This window comes from Wolffia australiana, chromosome 11, assembly GCF_029677425.1.
Source record: "Wolffia australiana isolate 7733 chromosome 11, ASM2967742v1".
Taxonomy (NCBI): domain Eukaryota; kingdom Viridiplantae; phylum Streptophyta; class Magnoliopsida; order Alismatales; family Araceae; genus Wolffia; species Wolffia australiana.
The window spans coordinates 6588082-6606571 of NC_135845.1; the positions used below are offsets into that span (position 1 = coordinate 6588082).

Genomic DNA, 18490 nt, shown 5'->3' on the forward strand with positions numbered 1-18490 from the left:
ATCTTTTGTTATGTCTCGTCTCTCCATCTCTCTTTCATCTATCTCCATTTCTTGTTATATCTTGTCTCCCCATCTATCTCTCATCTTTCCCCATCTCTATCTCAAGGTATATCTTGTCTCTCCTTCTCTTTCTCTCCCACATATATCCGTTTCCATAAATCGTTGCGTACTGTCTCTCCATATTTCTTTTGTCTTCCTCCATCTCTAGTTATATCGTGTCCCCTCATCTTTTTCTCCCATTTATCTCCATCTCTTGTTATGTCTCCTCTCCATCTCTCTCATCTATCTCTCATCTATCTCAATTTCGTGTTATATCGTGTCTCCCCATCTCTCTCCCCATCTATCTCCATCTCTTGTTATGTCTCCTCTCCATCTCTCTCATCTATCTCAATTTCGTGTTATATCGTGTCTCCCCATCTCTCTCCCCATCTATCTCCATCTCTTGTTATATCTCCTCTCCATCTCTCTCATCTATCTCATCTATCTCTCATCTATCTCAATTTCGTGTTATATCGTGTCTCCCCATCTATCTCCATCTCTTGTTATGTCTCCTCTCCATCTCTCTCTCTCATCTGCCTCTCATCTATCTCAAGTTCGTGTTATATCTTGTCTTCTCATCTCTCTCTCTCTCTCATTTATCTCCATCTCTTGTTATGTCTCGTCTCTCCATCTTTCTCTCGTCTACCTCCATCTCTCGTTATATCGCGCCTCCCCATCTCTCCCTCCCATCTATCTCCATCTCTTGTTATGTCTCGTCTCTCCATCCCTCTCTCATCTATCTCAACTTCTTCTTATATCTTGTCTCCCCATCTCTCTCTCTCTCTCTCTATCTATCAGTCTATCAATCTACGGTATCGATGTGCATCTCTCTCCCATTTATCTGTGTCCTACAGGGTATGCGATGGAGGGCGGCATCTCGATGAGAGGTGAGTGGATGGAGAATATCGGATGGTATAAGCGGACTAATAAGTGAATAGCGGAGGATTGACGGACTTGGAATTGAATGGTATCGCTGCAGGGATGGCAATTCGGCTGATCAAGGCGGGATACGCGGTCTACGGCGTAGAGTACGAAGGCCATGGAAAATCATCCGGCCTGTAGGGCTACGTGGACAGCTTCGATGCCGTTGTTAACGACTGCGACGAGCATTTCGTCGGCAGCTGCGGTGAGATTATGATGATAATGATTGATGAATGATGATTATGATGGATGATGATGGAGGATACTCCCTCCTTCTCGCCTGCTCTCTCACTCTCGCTCCCTCTCACTTCCCGTCTCCGGCTCTCCCTGTCACCCCCTCTCTCTCTGTTGCTCTCTCCCGCTTCTACTCTCTTTAGCTACTCCCTCTATCCCTCCATAACTCTTGCAGTCTCTCTCTCAGTTATTGATATCGATATTCCGCACTATCAATATTCGATATCGATATCGATATTCCCAGAAATCAGTTTTTGGATATTGATATCAATATAACTTGATATTGATATTCAATATTTCAATATCCTGAAATATATAGGGAATCCAATATTCCCCTGTACGACTTGTAACACTCGAGAACAAAGACGGGTGGCATACTAATACCTATAAAATATGCTGACTGATTAATATCTGAGTACTGACCAACAAATATCTGAGTAGTGAATTAAAATGAAGAAACAGTCAAACTTGGAACTTGGTCATGCTCTTCAACAATTTGCTGAATCCTCCCAAAGAAGACTTCGATCCCTATATGATTGTTCAAGATGTGCTTAATATCTCAGGTTTACGGAAAATCGAGGATATAATGGAAGTTCAATATAAAACTCAATCCATACTTCGTATGCAGGTTGTGGCCTTGTATTGTTGCATGTCTTTCTATTGTGGCCGCCTTGGTTGTAGAGAGAGCAGTGCATTTGCACGCCTTTCTTGGTCAATCGTACACCACTGGGACCGGCTTCACTAGCGTCAATTCTTCTTCTGCGCTTTGGCCTTCCCGGTTGTTTCTTCATCAATGGGGGGAAGAGGTAGCTTCCCTCATTTTCCCTCCACAGGTTTTTCACATTCATCGGCGGAATACCATAACTGTAAGCTAGCTGGTATGAATCCCTCTTCAACCATTCGTTGATGTAATTAGTAGGGTCTGCTCGGATAAAGTGAATGCAAGCAATAGAATGCGGGCATGGAATGCCCGTGATAGCCCAATATCTGCAGGTACAGTGTTGGGCACGCAGGTCAACCACGAACCCTTCTCCGTGTGTGCTAACCTCGAATTTAAGATAGCCTGCATGAATAACACTGCATGTCCTACACTTGAGTCTATTATCTTCGAGTACCCGTCTTATCTGAGGGCATAAGGAATCAACACTCTCGGAGAATAACTCCCTCTTCTTCACTATACGCTCCATGACTGCCCTTCTAATGTATTCCAACATGTCGATGATAGGTTGAGACCTACTTGGCAAGATGAAGCTATTGAAACACTCAGACATGTTGTTATCAATAACCTCACATTTCGGCTTTTCAGAAATAAAAGCCCTGCAAAACTTTTGTACGCCTACCTCTACAAAATCTTGCGCAGCTGCTTCTTTCAATGTCTCCATTTGTCCGATAACCCTCTGGAATCCTTCACGGGTTGTGCACTTCACTGCTTTCCAAAATAGGTTCCTCAAGATGTCACTGGAGTGTCCCTTCTTCTTCCAATTTGAATAAATATGTCTTGCGCAATTCCTATGCTCCGCATGAGGTAACAAGCCTGCCACTGCATTTGCTAGACCCTGCGAAATGTCAAAGCGTATCAGGTTTTTAGTGCACAACATTGGTTCTACCTTAACCAAGTAAGTCTTAAGATAAGTAGAATACGGCGAATGAGAAAGTTAAATACCTTTTGCTGATCGCTTATAATAGTCCAACCGTAGCCATTAATAATTCTTAAATCAGTCATCAACAGGCTAATAAACCAAGTCCAAGAAGCTTGATTTTCCCCTTCTACCACCGCCCAAGCAATAGGAAACATCTGGTTATTTCCATCCCTCCCAACGGCGCTCAACAACTTCCCCTTCAATTCGGTTTTCGAAAAACAACCATCCAGCCCAATCACTGGTCTACAGCCCTCACGGAACCCCCTTGCTAGAGGTTCGAAGCAAATATAGAGTCTGCTAAACCTAGGCAAAGAATTATGAATGTCATGCACCACCTCCAACTGGAAGGTACTGTTCCTACCCACTTTCTGTAACTCGGCCACATAGCAGGGTAGCCTTTGATAATGCTCATTCAAAGAACCATGAAGAATCTTGCGCGCCCAGGACCTTGCATTATAACATGTGCCCCGTGAAACTATTATTCCATACTTTTCCAGCAATTCTTGCATCATATGATCTACCTTATAGTTCATATCCCTTCGAATAGCATCTAAGAAGTGTTCCGCGATCCAACGATAATCGGCTTGTATGTTCGTGGGAGCCCTATTGCACCTATGTTCATCATTTACTGCCTTTATGACAAAGGCCTCCCTCATAGGACCCCAACTGGCATATATCCTCCATGGACAATGTTCCTGGCATACAACTTCCACTATATTCTCCGTAGACCTTTTAAACCTAAAATTGAACCCGTTGTATACGGCGTAGTTCTTCACGGCTGCTTTAAATTGTGAACCTGATTCAAATGTCATGCCCAATTGCATTGTAATTTTATCGTTGGGGCACCCAGGATCATATCTTCTACCGCTGTGTGTGCTCAAAATAATTTCACCCTCATCATCACCACATAGCTCTACTTGACGTTCTTCTCTTCTACTTCTCCGCCCGTTACAAAATTCTTCATTCCATTCTTCACTTGAATATCCATCAGAGTCACTTGAGCACACATCACTTGAATCCGAACCAAAAAGAAAACTTCGGTCATCGGCCCTATTTGACAAACAGGTACAGAAGCATAATGTAAATAATTATACAGAGGCAATTTGGTAATCAATATGATACTTACATTCTCTTTTGCTTTGGCTGAATATCTTACAGCTGCACGACACAGGAGGATCCTTATGGCCTGCAATAAAATATCCATATCAAAGTCCAAATATGAAAATCTAAAAGGTCGATATCGATATCAAAATATGGAAATCTGAAAAATGGATTCCAATGTCGAAATATGGACATCGTGGAATGTCGATATCCATGTCCAATTATCCAAATCTAAATAACCGATATCGATATCCATGTCCCAATATCGATAACGATATCCAAATATGGATATTGGAGTATCCACACTGAATATCTTCCAAGTGGATGGAAATAGAGATTGCGGCGTTGAAAAGAGAGAAAGAGAGAGAAAAAGGCTGCTATACCTGGCTGAAAGTGGCTGAGAACACCTCTCGATCTTCAATAGAGCGAGACTGTGTGGGAGAGAAAATCGATCTCCAATAGAGGGAAGATGATGCGGCGTTCTCGGAGAGATGGACAATCGATATTCAGTCAGAGCTGGAGACAGGAAGTGAGAGGGAGAGAGAGTGAGAGAGCAGGCGAGAAGGAGAGAGTTCAGTAGGGAAAGAGAGCGCGAGGGAGAGGGAGCAGGCTAGAGGGAGAGAGTATGAGAGAATATGAGAGAGAATGAGAGAGATTGAGATAGGGAGAGAAGGAGAGCCAAAGTGAGGGCGAGCGAGCAGAGAACGAGAGGAAGAGAGAGGTGAAGCCGGAGGGAGGTGGACAGAGAGAGTAAGAGAGAAAGTGAGGGTGAGAGAGGAGGAGAGGGTGAGCAGGAGAGACGGTGAGAGAGAGGGCAAGAGGGCAAGAGTGAGAGGGCCTTGCGAAAGCAGAGGGAGAGCCGGTGGCAGAGAGAGGAAGGGAGGGAGGAATGGGAGAGTAGGATAGAAATAGGGAGAAATAAAACGGGAGGGAGAGAGTGAGAGCGGGAGAGATGGGGATATAGGAGCGAGGGAGAGCAAACGAGAGGGAGGGTGAGACCGGAACGAGGGAGAGAGATACGGGGAGAGAGCAGAAGAGAACGAGCGAGACAGAGGGCTACATCAGTAGCGGGAGAGAGAGAGAGAGAGACAGAGAGACAGAGAGACAGAGAGACAAAGAGACAGAGACAGGGAGAGACAGAGAGACAGAGACGGAGAGGAAAAGAAAACGAGAGGGAGAGAGCGGGGGAGAGGGCGAGAGGGAGGTGTTAAGAAATGTGGGGAGAGGGAGAGCGAACAAGTGGAAGAATGAGACAGAGAGCACGAGAGACAAAGAGAGAGGGAGAGAACTAGCAGGAGCGAGGGTGAGACGGAGAGGAGAGAGAGCAAGGGAGACAGAGGAGATGAGAGAAAGAGAGAACGAGAAAGAGAGAGAAGGCGAAAAGAGAGAGAACGAGAAAGAGAGAGGGGATGAGAGACAGAGAGAACGAGAAAGAGAGAGGGGATGAGAGACAGAGAGAACGAGAAAGAGAGAGAGAGAACGAGTGGAGAGAGGGAGAGAGAAGGAGCAGGAGAGGGGGATGTCAAGGTGACCTTTGCACGTGGAAACGTGGACGCATAACTCCACGGTTATGCGGGAATTTCTCCACGTCAACCCATGTGAGCAGAACGTGGGAAAGGAAGTTATTTTAACTTCCGCTTCTGCTCTTCTATTTAAGACGATGTAATCAGTTCTTTTTAATATATGTTTTCTGAGTTCCAAGAGCCTTTCTTCTTCTTGTGTCATTGGTGCTTGAAGGTGATCTCGCCGGCGACGTCCAACCACGTCGTTTTCTCCGACGAGTATCTGACAAGTGGTATCAGAGCCAGGGTTGCGGGCAGGGAGTCGATCGTGGCAGTGTGTAGCCGCTAGAATCGTGACCGCGCAATCAACACGCACTGATGGCTGGAAGGAAGGACGGCATCGTGCAGAGGGTGATTCGTGAGGTGAGCGCCGGGACCGGGTTTCCGATGCTCACCAAGACCAACTACTCAGAATGGGCGCTTCTCATGAGGGTGAAGCTTAAGGCCCGGCAGCTTTGGAGCGCCATCGAGGAAGGCGGCGCCGAACCCTATGAAGAAATGCAGGTGGTCGACGTGCTCTGCAGTGCCGTGCCATCGGAGATGTGGCCGGTGATTGCAGAGAAGGAGACGGCCAAGGAAGCATGGGAAGCTATCGCAACCATGCGGATCGGTGATGACCGTGTGAGGAAGATGTCGGCTCAGAACTTGCGGCGACAGTTCGACTTGGCGACTTTCAAGGAGGGAGAGTCTGTTGAGGACTACGCGCTTCGTCTCAACAGCATGGCGTCGACTCTCACCACTCTCGGCGACAAAATCGAAGAGACGCAAGTGGTTGAGAAAATAATTCGTAGTGTCCCCCAACGTTTCAGGCAGATCGTGGTCGCTATCACTACGTTGCTTGACGTATCAACACTCACTGTTGCGGATCTGACGGGCCGGCTCAAGGCGGCGGAGGATGCCTTTGAAGAGACGCCGTCGTCGATGCACCACGAGGGCAAGCTGTACCTGACGGAGGAGGAGTGGAATGCGCGCCAAAAGAAGCAGTATGTTGGCAGAGGAAGCAGCAACTCAGCACGCCGTGGCAGACGTGGGCGTGGGCCAGCCCGAGGCAACGAGAAGGTTTCGTCGGGCAACTCTGGCCGGTCCAACGATGAGTGCAGAAAATGCGGGAAGTTGGGCCACTGGGCTCGTGAGTGCCGCTCAAAGTCCAAGAAGGAGCAGGCCCACGTCGTCCAAGAAGAGGAGGGGGCTTCACTATTTTTTGTGGAGTCAACCCCGGTCATATCGACATCTCCGGTACCAACCTCCACTCCACTCCACGCCCCGACACAGATCCAGTTGCAGGAAGAGAAGGTGTTCGCCCATCTTGGAGACAAGGAACCACGTGATGAAGAAATGTGGGTCTTGGACACGGGTGCCACGAACCACATGTCAGGTTCCCGTATGGCCTTCACCGAGCTGGAGGCGGAGTGCTCGGTCGATGCGTTTGCGGACACTCGGTGGCACAGATCAAAGGTCGAGGGACTGTCATGTTCCAGTGCAAGAATGGCGAGCACCGGTCTTTCGGAGGGGTGTATTTCATTCCCGATTGACGACGAACATCATCAGCGTCGGTCAACTTGACGAGGCCGGGTATCAAGTCGACATCGAGAAGGGGGCAATGAAGATCCATGAACCAGGTGGACGGCTCCTAACAAAGGTGATGCGCGGAGAGAACCGGCTGTACATCCTCCACGTCAAGCTGATTCGGCCAGTGTGCTTGGCGACGAAGCTCGACGAGGAAGCCTGGAGATGGCACGCGCGCTTTGGCCATGTCAACATGGCTGCCCTGAGGAAGATGGCTCAGGAGGAGCTCGTGCGTGGGTTTCCAGAAGTTGGTCGGGTGGACCAGTTATGTGAGGCATGTCTCGCCGGCAAACAAAAGCGGTCGCCGTTTCCTGAGCAGGGCGAGTATCGCGCGCAGCGCATTCTGGAGCTAGTACACGGCGACTTGTGTGGTCCACTTGCACCGGCGACACCCAACGGCAGCAAGTATTTCCTTCTACTTGTGGATGATTGAAGCCGGTACATGTGGGTGGCCATGATGTCTTCAAAGGATCGTGCTGCAGCGGCCATCAAGGAGATCAAGGCTTGGGCAGAAGGCGAGTCCGGACTGAAGATGGGAGCGCTCCGTACCGATCGAGGCGGCGAATTCACCTCACACGAGTTTGCGGAGTACTGCACGAGAGAAGACATTCATCGTCAACTCACAGCGCCATACAGCCCGCAGCAGAATGGGGTCGTCGAGCGCAGAAATGGTACGGTGGTAGCAACTGCAAGGAGCATGCTCAAGGCGAAGGGGCTACCGGACTGGCTGTGGGGTGAGGCAGTAGCAACTGCTGTATACATCCTGAACCGGTGCCCAACAAAGAGTGTGGATGGTATGACGCCATTCGAGGCGTGGCACGGAAGAAGCCGGCAGTGCACCATCTGAGGGTGTTCGCTGCATCGCCACGTCGAACACAACGCCACATCTCAAGAAACTCGAGACCGCGCCGCAAGATGATCTTCATCGGCTACGAGCGTGGATCAAAAGCCTATCGTGTTTATGATCCCACCACAAAGCGTGTCCATGCGACACGAGACGTGGTCTTCGATGAAAATGCTCAATGGAACTGGTGCAACGGTGCAGAATCAGGCGAGGAGGGCAGCAACGGTTTCATGGTGGAGTATACCATCGGGAATCAGACGCGTGCGGAGGATGATGCGGCGCAACTTGAGCAAATGTCTCCATCGCCTGCACTCTAGAGGGGAGCAACACCGATCGAAGATGGAGGAGAGGCGGAGTTCGCCACTCCACCCCATGTTTGTATTGACAACCTGGATGCTGATCACGGTGATGATGCACCACTCCGCTTCCGCAACATCAACGACATCATCGGGCCGGCTTCTCCGCATGGGCTTGCATCACGGGCATCAATTGCAGAGGAGCTGCATGCTGTAAGTTCTGATGAACCTGTTTCCTTTGCTGAGGCAGAACGCAATCCAAGCTGGAAGAAGGCTATGGAGGAGGAGATGGCATCAATCGAGGAGAACCGCACCTGGTCCCTTGTCGATCTCCCGCACGGTCATCGAGCGATCGGGTTAAAGTGGGTGTACAAGGTGAAGCGAGATGAAAGCGGAGCCGTGGTGAAGTACAAAGCACGTCTTGTGGCGAAAGGCTACGCGCAGCGCCAGGGGATCGACTACGACGAGGTGTTCGCTCCTGTGGCACAGCTCGACACGGTGCGCCTTCTCATCGCTCTCGCGGCGCACGAGGGGTGGGAGGTGCATCACATGGACGTGAAGTCGGCATTCTTGAATGGTGATCTCCAAGAAGAGGTGTACGTGGAGCAACCTGCTGGTTTCATTATTGCCGGCAACGAACACAAGGTGCTCAAGCTGAAGAAGGCGCTCTACGGCTTGCATCAAGCGCCAAGGGCCTGGAACGCGAAGCTGGACAATACGCTAACGTCGTTCGGATTCAGGAGGAGTCCCTTGGAGCATGCTATCTACACCAAGCGGAGAGCAAATGCGTAGTTGGTGGTGGGAGTATATGTTGACGACCTAGTCATCATCGGCGCCAGTGCGACGACATCAAGAAGTTCAAGAAGGAGATGGCTGACGCATTTCGGATGAGCGACCTCGGCCTGCTTCGCTACTACCTCGGCATTGAAGTGAAGCAGAACACGAGGGGCATCTCGATCAGCCAAAGAGCCTACGCCGCCAAGATTTTGGAGAGGAGCGGCATGACAGGTTGTAATCCTTGTCAAGTACCAATGGCTACGTCTGAAGCTGAGCAAGAGAAGCGAGGAACCACTAGTTGATGCTACAACGCAGAAGCATCGTGGGAGTCTCAGGTATCTGGTCAATACTCGTCCAGATCTTGCTTTTGCAGTTGGCTATGTTAGTCGGTTTTTGGAGGAGCCACGAAAGGATCACATGGCAGCTGTGAAGCAAATTCTCCGCTATGTAGCTGGAACCAAGAGCTGGGGTCTCATGTTCGAAAGAAAGAAGAAGAAGGAGGTCCAGCTGACAGGGTTCAGTGATAGTGACTTCGCCGGTGATGTTGATGCTCGAAAGAGCACAACTGGAGTCATTTTCTTCTTAGCCAGCAGCCCCATTACTTGGCAATCGATGAAGCAAAAGGTGGTGGCTCAGTCTAGTTGTGAGGCGGAGTACATTGCGGCTGCCAATGCTGTCTGTCAAGGCTTGTGGCTCGCGCGGATGCTAGGAGGAATGCAGGGCTCAACCCTGCGTACCAACACCGAGGGTGGACAACACATCTGCCATCGCACTGATCAAGAATCCAGTTCTCCATGGGCGCAGCAAACACATTGAAGTAAAGTATCATCTTGTCCGGGAATCAGTAGAGAAGGGACAGATTAGCGTGGATTTTATCAGAAGTGAAGAACAGTTAAGCGACATTTTGACGAAGCCGCTTGGAAAAGGCAAGTTCCATGAGTTTCGCACCATGATTGGCCTCGTCGATGTCCAACATGAGCACAGCAAAGCTCAGGAGGAGATTGTCAAGGTGACCTTTGCACGTGGAAACGTGGACGCATAACTCCACGGTTATGCGGGAATTTCTCCACGTCAACCCATGTGAGCAGAACGTGGGAAAGGAAGTTATTTTAACTTCCGCTTCTGCTCCTCTATTTAAGACGATGTAATCAGTTCTTTTTAATATATGTTTTCTGAGTTCCAAGAGCCTTTCTTCTTCTTGTGTCATTGGTGCTTGAAGGTGATCTCGCCGGCGACGTCCAACCACGTCGTTTTCTCCGACGAGTATCTGACAGGGGAGAGAGGTCAAGAGAGAGAGAACGAGTGGAGAGAGGGAGAGACGATGAGAAGGAGAAAACGGGAAGGGTGAGCGAGGGCGAGAAAAAGACGGACGGCCGGCGACGGGCGACGGCGGCGGGCGGCGAGGGGCGGCGGCAGCGGGCGGCGACGGGCGGCGGCGGCCAGAGACGGGCGCCCGCGGTGGCCGTCCGCGACGGGCAGCGGCGGCAACGGCGGCAACGGCCAGCGAAGTCCAGAAGCTGACGTGGAGTCCACCTGGCGTGGATGCCATCGTGGAGTCTACCTGGCTACCAGGTGGACTCCACGTCAGCTTCTGGACCATCGCTGGCAAACAAAAAAAAGAAGACGCCAAATGGCGTCTTCAGATTGGCGCGTGCTAAATTTTGAACAAAACTAAAAGTTTGTGCTACTTTTTGAACGAAAAACGGAGTTCGGGACGTTTTGTAGTAAGCGCCCAACTTTTTATTTTTTTCTGAAGAGGGTTTAAGAGGATGATGAAGACTCAATCTAGCCGCCCCCCTGTTAAAGCTCTCAGGAGGTTGATCACTTTACCGATATTCTAATCATTCGAATAATCATTTTAGTAACAAAAAATTACTTTCTTGAGAAGCTCTTACATTTTAAGCTGAAGTTGATGTTTTCTCTAAAAAAGCTTAAAGACCAGGCGACAGTTGCGTTAAAAACCAGAAGTGATTATTCCAGGCGGCAGGCGCAATCGTGGGATCTCAAGAACGGAAGAAATCGAGGATGGACGCCGTCAGGGAGAGTGTCCGTTGGGGCACCCCCCCGAGGGACCGTTGGCGGCGTCGCAGGTGGCGGGCGGGGGGGCCGGCGGGCGGGCGGCGGAGGCGGCGGAGGCGGCGGCGGCGAGCAAGGAGAGGTCGGCGGGGAGAAGGTGCGGGAAGGGCAAGAAGACGGCGTGCACGGCCACCCTGGGATTGAGCACCACGTCCGCCCTCGTCACCGGCACGTAGTTGACGCGCACCTCCCCCGACTCGGACCCCCCCGCCTGCCGGGTCACCACCAGTTGCTCCCCCCGCGCCAGCGTCGGCAGCAGCGTGCCCTCCGGCAGCCGCCGCAGCTCGGCGCCCCCCAGCCGCCGGTTCGGCACCACGTGGAACCGCACGCTGCCCACGTACGCGTGCGCCCCCCCGCCCAAGATCGCCGCGTCGTCCACCGCGAACACCGTCGCGCTCTCCAGCGCCGCCAGCTCCGCGAACTTGACCCGCATGGCCAGCGCCAGCACCCCGAAGCCCGCCTCCTTGAGCTCCCCCATCGCGTCCCGCACCATCGCCGCCGTCCCCCTCCGCCCGCGCGCACCCCGCCGCGCCCGCCAGCCCCTCCACCCCGTGCACCACCCCCCCCCCGTCGCGCAACAGGTCCGCCCGCGAGACCCGCGACCCGCCCGCCGAGACCGCGCCCGCGCCCGCGCCCGCGATGGCCAGGCAGCGCCCCGGCCTCGCCGTCTCCAGCTCCGCGCCCGCGGCCGAGGAGAGCCGCGCCAGCGGGAAGAGCCCCCGCGCCACGTGGTCCGAGACGAGCCGGGCCGGGGCGCAGCCGGCGCGGCAAGACCGGATGGCGTCGTCGGGGGGCGCGAAGACGGTGATGGGCTCGCCGGACCAGGCGGCGAGCGAGGCGGGAGGTAGGCTCGAGACCGCGGCCAGCTCTCGGAAGCCCAGGCTCGAGAGCACCTGGCCAGCGCGGCCTCCGACGGGCCCGACGGCGGTGGCGCCGGGCCCGGGGCGGACGCGGCCGGCGAGGGGGGAGGCGCGGTCGCGGGCTGGCCGCCCGAGCCCGCGGCGAAGACGACGAAGGCGAGGCCGATAGCCAGCAGCGCCGGCACCATCAGAGAGCAAACCCGACGATAAGCCATGCCCGAAGATGCAACCAAGAGAGAGAGACAGAGTAAAAGAGAGCGAGGAGTGCAGGCGGGGATTGGCAGTGTATATACATACACAGACGGGGGGCCGTTGTTGCAACGGACGCGGGGTGGGGGGGGGGGGGGCCGTTGTGGGCAGCGCGTCTGGTTCTTGAAATTGAGCGGGAAGGAAGCAGAGATGATATGGATGGGTTTGTTTGTTATCCCCTGGAATCGCGAGGAAGAATATACCAGACAAGAACATCATGCAGGGCACTGCGTGGGTGTTTGGAGTTTGGATAAAAGTTTGTTTGCCTCCGAATGGCTTATATTTATTATATTCATACGCAAAAGTCCCTCTCGCACAATTCCTCTCCATACCTACGACGGGATGGATGACCTTGATGTGTTCTCGGGAAGACGATCACATGTTAACGTCTGTGAGGAAAAAGGGGGATCAAATGAAATTATCGTAATTAAATGAGAGAACATCTCAATTGTTCCAAGTTTAACATTTGATTTTCTTGGGTTGATGAGATGATATAAGGGGCTGGCACAGTAATAACCCCCATGGGACTGGTATTTTCCCATTTGTCTCAAAATATTATTTGTTCAACAGAATATAGATATTTCTTCAAAATATTACTGCCTTTTTTTTCTGAATGTTATTTTCGTAAGAAACAGCTTGAATGTGTAAAGCTTCTTGAAGCTTTCTGTTCATTCAAGAACAAGAACTGAGGTAGAAGAATAGGAGTGGCGAGAGAGAGAGAGAGAGAGAGAGAGAGAGAGAGAGAGAGAGAGAGAGAGAGAGAGAGAGAGAGAGAGAGAGAGAGAGAGAGAGAGAGAGAGAGAGAGAGAGAGAGAGAGAGAGAGAGAGAGAGAGAGAGAGAGAGAGAGAGAGAGAGAGAGAGAGAGAGAAGAAGAAGAAGAAGAACACACAGAGGTAGTTTAAATCGTAGAATCCACAATTTTATTGATGAAATGTGGGTTCGGATATATAGTACTTTATATAATAGCCGTTATCTAACCATTTAATCCTAGTCGTTATAATTGTTTTAATGGCTAGAACCAAACGCATCCTGTTCGTTAGTTCGTCACCTATCTAGGTTTAATCCTGCCCGTCTATATTTCTTCCTATCTATGTTTAAACTTACATTAAATCCTGTCGACGTGGCTGCCAAATTGTTTACTCAGTTCTTCATCTTCATCTTTGTCTTCCTTAACAGAATGCTCGATGAAATCCTTCCCAACGGGCGATGAAACCCGTATTAGTTCATATACGTTTGTTATCTTTATCGTGAGAACATTAAACGGCCATCTCGTTCGGTTGTAACGACTAACGAGCAAGAGAGATGACAGAGAGAGTGGGGGAGTTGGTGGTTTACTATAAGAGAGGGGGAGAGTGTCTCTTCCTCATCTCATCATCTACCATTCTTCTTCTTCCGCGAACTTCTCCTTCTTGCTTCCCGGTCGACTTCAAGAAGGAGAAATGGCGGACGGCCCAGCAAGAAGATCTCCCGTCACGGCTTATCTTCGCGTCTGGCCTCTCATCTTGCCAGCTTTCTTGTTCTTCGTTCTCGGCTTTCTGTTCTTCGCTGCGAGCTTGGGCGGCCGACAACCATCAACGGCAGCGGCTCCTTCCTCTTCGCTGGCCGCGTTCTTCTCTGCCATCAACGGTTGTGACCATCTGTCCAAACTCTTGGGTTTGGCGCCTTCTTAATCTTCCGTTGTTGATGGCAGTTGGCCGCCCGAGATCGCCGAGAAGATCAAGAAGCGGAGAATTAAGACCAAGAACGCCGGCAGGTCGAGAGCGCAGACGCAAAGAAAAGTCGTGAAGCAAGATCTTCTTGCGGGGCCGTCCGCCATTTCTCGTTCTTGAAGTCGACCGGGAAGCAAGAAGGAGAATCTCCAGGAAGAAGAAGAATAGTAGATGATGACACGAATAAGAGGCACTCTTTTATGGATCAACACCTACTCCCCGCTCTCTCTCTCTCTCTCTCTCTCTCTCTCTCTCTCTCTCTCTCCTCTCTCAATTTGTAGAGTTCGAAGAAATGGTCAAAATCATTCATTGTCATCTATTGTATTCTGTTGGCGTAGAGATTGGAGATGACTATTTATTAAGTTTTCCAATTTTTTTTTTAAAATTCGAACTTCACTCTGTTAAGACAATGGCGTCGGCCAGGTTCACGATTGCAGTTCGGAGCTGTAAGAGATATCAGCTTGCACGGTAGCAGAAAGAAGAAGATGAAAGAGGAGTAGAAGAAGAGCAGGAGAAGCATGGAAACATACGAAGGATGAGGAGCAGGACAAGTACTAGTAGGTGGGGAAGAAAAAAAATGACAAAGAGATGACGAAAAAATCGAGTATGAAAGCCAACTTATCCTTAAATTTAGGTGGATACTCTGTCTTTATATGATTGAAGATGAACTTCAAATCGAGTCAGCGTGTTAATTAAATGATTCTTTCATGGGTTGAATGGTCCTTTTAATTCCCGGATTCAAACATAAATGCATAGAGTAAATTGGGGTATACACGTCTCGGTAAAAGCATTGTGTCTATTTGAGAAGTTAATCCATATTTTCATGCAGAAAGGAGATGAAAATAGAAAGAGATCTTAGATTTATGAAGGTTTTGTGATTTTTAAATAATTTTTGGGTGTTTTTTGAGAACCAGAAAAAGTTGATTGGTGTGTTTGATTCCATTCTTTAGTTTGTTACTGATTGATGCCTTGGGCATCCGTGCATAGGTATAATTATCTCAACGCTATTAGAGACATAAGTAGATAAGTCAGGTTGAGGACCACTTACTGGAGTTCCTACGTTTGGATCATGATTTGTGTGTGTGCACGCCACGTGTACAGCCCGCGTAGGCTGCGCGTGTTGCATGTAGGCCGCATGGCGGGAGACATTCCACCAAAAGACTAAGGTATTGGTTCAAAGAGTGCTGAGACAGCTACAAGGCGCGTGGCGCCTCTACGGGCACTACTGCGGAGTGCAATGCCAAGGTTTGGCGCGTCGAGCACAGGGGGCACCAATGCAGGCAAAGCGTGGAGGTGCCACTGCGGGTGATGGTGGCACATGAAGTGTCAAGGCTGCGATGGGACCGGCGATTTTGCAGAGGGCTAGGACCCATGGGCACGCAACACCCAGACCAAGGGCACGATTGTAGTGGTGGTGCCAGCAGGTGCGCACAAACGGCTGCAGGCCTCAACGCACAAGAGTGCTAGTACCCATGTGCTGATGGAGGACCATCCAGACCTTCAAGTCCAGACTTGAAACAGCCGCGTTGTGGAGCCCGAGGGGATGTAAAGAACCCAAATTTATGATATCAGGTTTGACGACAGCATCCTAGCATCATTTATTTCTCGCACATGTCATTTTAATTCGACTTTATGGAGGCCCCTTCCCCATGTACGAGCCTCCCATGTCCATTTGTTTTCAGTAGTTTATTTTTGTTTTGTTCAGTGCTTTTGGGAGAATCCTTGTTTGGATCTCTCCCTTAAGGTGGCCCATTACAACAACCACACCACCTCCCCCACCCCCCCACCCTATATAAGGGGGTGGGTAGTGAACATTCCTTCTTGGAGACTTTTGGAACAAGAAAATACCTTTGTGTGTTGCACCTAGACATGGTCGTTCTGTTCTGCTCGTTTAAAATGAACAAAAAAATTGCACAAATGAACCGTACAGGGTTTCTCTTCCTTTTTTGTGCGAAAATTAGAACAGATGTTCGAACAATTCACACAAATCAAACAAAATTTGCACAGTTCGCACAAATTCGCACAATTAGACCAATTCGCACAAATAGAACAATTCTCACAAATAGAAAAATTCACATAATTAGAACAATTCGCACAAATCGAACAAAATTCGCACAATTCACACAATTAGAACAATTCGCACAAACCGAACAAAATTCGCACAATTCACACAAACCGAACAAAATTCGCACAATTCACACAATTAGAACAATTCGCACAAACCGAACAAAATTCGCACAATTCACACAAATTCGCACATGAGTCAAAAATTGCACAAAACTCTCAAAATTTATAAAATCCATACAAGCTGTGGCAGAGTTGTACTGAATTGAGAAACATTGACATTGAATAAATAATATTGGTAATTCAAATGATCCTAATAACAAGTTTTTAATGGGCATGTAACGTGATGTGAGATGTGTGATTGACTTGTGAGACACATATATTTCTGTCAATTTTCTCATTTAATATATCATTTAGATCAGTTCTTCCATTCAAAGAGTGAAACATTTAAAGAATGATGTTCAGATCAAGATTCGTGAAGAGAAAGCGCTAATTGGCTTGTGGGTTATATGACGATGTAAGTGTGATCTTCCTCTTTGTTTGACTCCCATTATTGGTCCCTTTTCCTAGGTTATCATCATCAATATCCTAGGTGTTTACCAACATACATGCCAACTCTAACTCCACCACTCATCAGTGCATATTTGCCTCCAACTCCATTGCCTCAAACAATGGTAAAAATTTGCATCTCGTCTCACTCTGCAACATGGTGTTGCCAAAGTATATAATTATAAATTCACAAAGTTATATATACTATAAGATTTTGATAAAATGGGTTAATTAGACTATAAAATTACACTTCCTACAGTTAATTTGAATTAATTTTCACTATTTAATTTCTTTAATTAGACTTCATTACTAAAATAAACATAATATTCTGGAAAAAAGATTAAAGTTGAAATTCACTTGTTTTATACATTCTCCTTGTGTATGTATTTTTCCATTCCTCTATGCTTGCATGGAAACTTACAAATACTGTTGTACACACCAGCAGCCTTAGACAACATAATTTACCCCAATTTATGGTTTATCAATATGCAAGAGGGAGAATGATGGGAAGTATAACTTATATATGCATCAAAGCTTTCTAAAGAAATATAATTCTATTATGAACAGTGTAAGAATTACGTGTAAGAACTTCTGAGATTGACATGAAGGCAGTGTTCACTTTTCAATATCTTGATATATGATATCAGCTGTCCATGAAAATAGATTGACCTAAGGTCAACCTTTGCAGGAAACTAAAGGTGCTTGTGTAAGCCAATTTACTATCCTAGACTCTTAATTTGGTAGGATTGTGATTGAGGGCCCAGTGACCAGGCTCAGGATCAAGTGGATGCCCTTCTTCCCTGCCTCTGATATCACGAAATCAAGGCCTTGCAACAGGCCAAAGCTCATCACTCATTACTAAAACAATGCTTATTTTTCTTACTCCGTGAGGAGGCCGTGAAAATTAACAATCTTTTTGACAAATTATGGATGCAAAAAACATCATTAGAATTAAATCTAATGCATCCTCAATCATCACTCATCATGCATTCCGTTGAGTTCACAACCATCGACTGCCAGATTTGTCATCTGTTCAGTGCAACCCCTAGAACGGCAATGGAACAAATTCATGTTCCGTTGGTCTTCCATCACCCACCCAAAGTGGTACGAAAGGAAAGGAAAGAGACCTGAAAGACGAGCTCGTCATAGACACTAGGGAGATCTGCAGAGCTTTATCACCGCCGTCGCTGAAAGCCCGCGGCACCGAGCCCCGTCGCCGCGGCACCGCCGAGGACATCTGAAACCTTCGACCGTGATAACATGCAAATAAGAGTTGATACTTTTGATTTTTGGGCTTTTAATGCATAAAACATTAATTTTTAACGCATGTTATCGTGATTTTAGGTTAAAAGAAGAATTTCCTTAAATTTCAAGTTAAATAATACTTTTGATAAATAATTAGGTCAATATATACATTTTTAATTTTTTTAAAAATGAATTTTAAAAGAAATTAATTGTTTAATTGACCTTTTTCTCTTTAAAAAGAAAGTAAACAATGTATAATATTTTATAAATGAATAGATTAGTTTTTATGCATTAAGAAACAATTTTTAGGATTTATTTTAAGTTTTTTTAATAAAAACTCTTTTTTTGTTGAAACCAGCCCTTATTGGGCTGGTTTAAGCGCTAACTGTTTGTTAAATGCGCAGGGAAACGCACCGAGCAGTGCAGGGGAGAATCAGAAGCCAGATCCAGGCTTCAGTGCGTGACACGCGCGCACGCAAGGCCATGCGTGTCGCACACCACGTGAAGCACGATGCGCAGCAAACGCCACGCGACGTGGACCAATCACGGGTAACATAATTCTGTCGTGCGCAACGCGCGACGTGGACCAATAGAAACACAGATCGACATTAAAATGTCAAAGTTTCTTCTGAGAGTTTCACACACATGCACTGCCGTGCGCACGACACCTGACGCTCCACCACGACGTAGACCAACCAGCATGCTCCGTGCGACCTGCGTACAACGCGCAATTAAGAGAAATCGTAAAGGGGGGAAA

At 48.6% G+C, this 18490-nt stretch overlaps 3 protein-coding genes across 3 annotated transcripts; 1 reads left to right on the plus strand and 2 right to left on the minus strand.

The window, feature by feature from the left end:
• Positions 1 to 1656: 1656 nt before the first annotated feature.
• LOC144709055 (uncharacterized) lies at positions 1657 to 3646 on the minus strand. Its single transcript, XM_078582461.1, has 3 exons — positions 2858 to 3646; positions 1812 to 2750; positions 1657 to 1722 (listed from the first exon to the last, which is right to left on the minus strand). Exons 1-3 carry the CDS (start codon positions 3644 to 3646, stop codon positions 1657 to 1659), a joined length of 1794 nt encoding a protein of 597 aa, XP_078438587.1.
• Positions 3647 to 5815: 2169 nt separating this feature from the next.
• Positions 5816 to 7060, plus strand: LOC144709056 (uncharacterized). Its single transcript, XM_078582462.1, has one exon. The coding sequence runs from the start codon at positions 5816 to 5818 to the stop codon at positions 7058 to 7060; it is 1245 nt and encodes a 414-aa protein (XP_078438588.1).
• Positions 7061 to 10918: 3858 nt separating this feature from the next.
• On the minus strand, positions 10919 to 11549 carry LOC144709685 (uncharacterized). Its single transcript, XM_078583299.1, has one exon. It carries the CDS (start codon positions 11547 to 11549, stop codon positions 11016 to 11018), a length of 534 nt encoding a protein of 177 aa, XP_078439425.1. The 3' UTR covers positions 10919 to 11015.
• Between the last annotated feature and the right edge of the window lie 6941 nt (positions 11550 to 18490).

Excerpts from the sequence above, each read along its gene's own strand:
- LOC144709056 (XM_078582462.1), top strand. The coding sequence starts at position 5,816 with ATGGCTGGAAGGAAGGACGGCATCGTGCAGAGGGTGATTCGTGAGGTG.
- LOC144709685 (XM_078583299.1), bottom strand. The coding sequence starts at position 11,549 with ATGGTGCGGGACGCGATGGGGGAGCTCAAGGAGGCGGGCTTCGGGGTG.
- LOC144709055 (XM_078582461.1), bottom strand. The coding sequence starts at position 3,646 with ATGACATTTGAATCAGGTTCACAATTTAAAGCAGCCGTGAAGAACTAC. Across the intron at positions 2,751-2,857 it reads TTATAAGCGATCAGCAAAAG|GGTCTAGCAAATGCAGTGGC; the intron begins GTATTTAACTTT and ends GACATTTCGCAG. Across the intron at positions 1,723-1,811 it reads GGCCACAACCTGCATACGAA|GGATCGAAGTCTTCTTTGGG; the intron begins GTATGGATTGAG and ends ACAATCATATAG.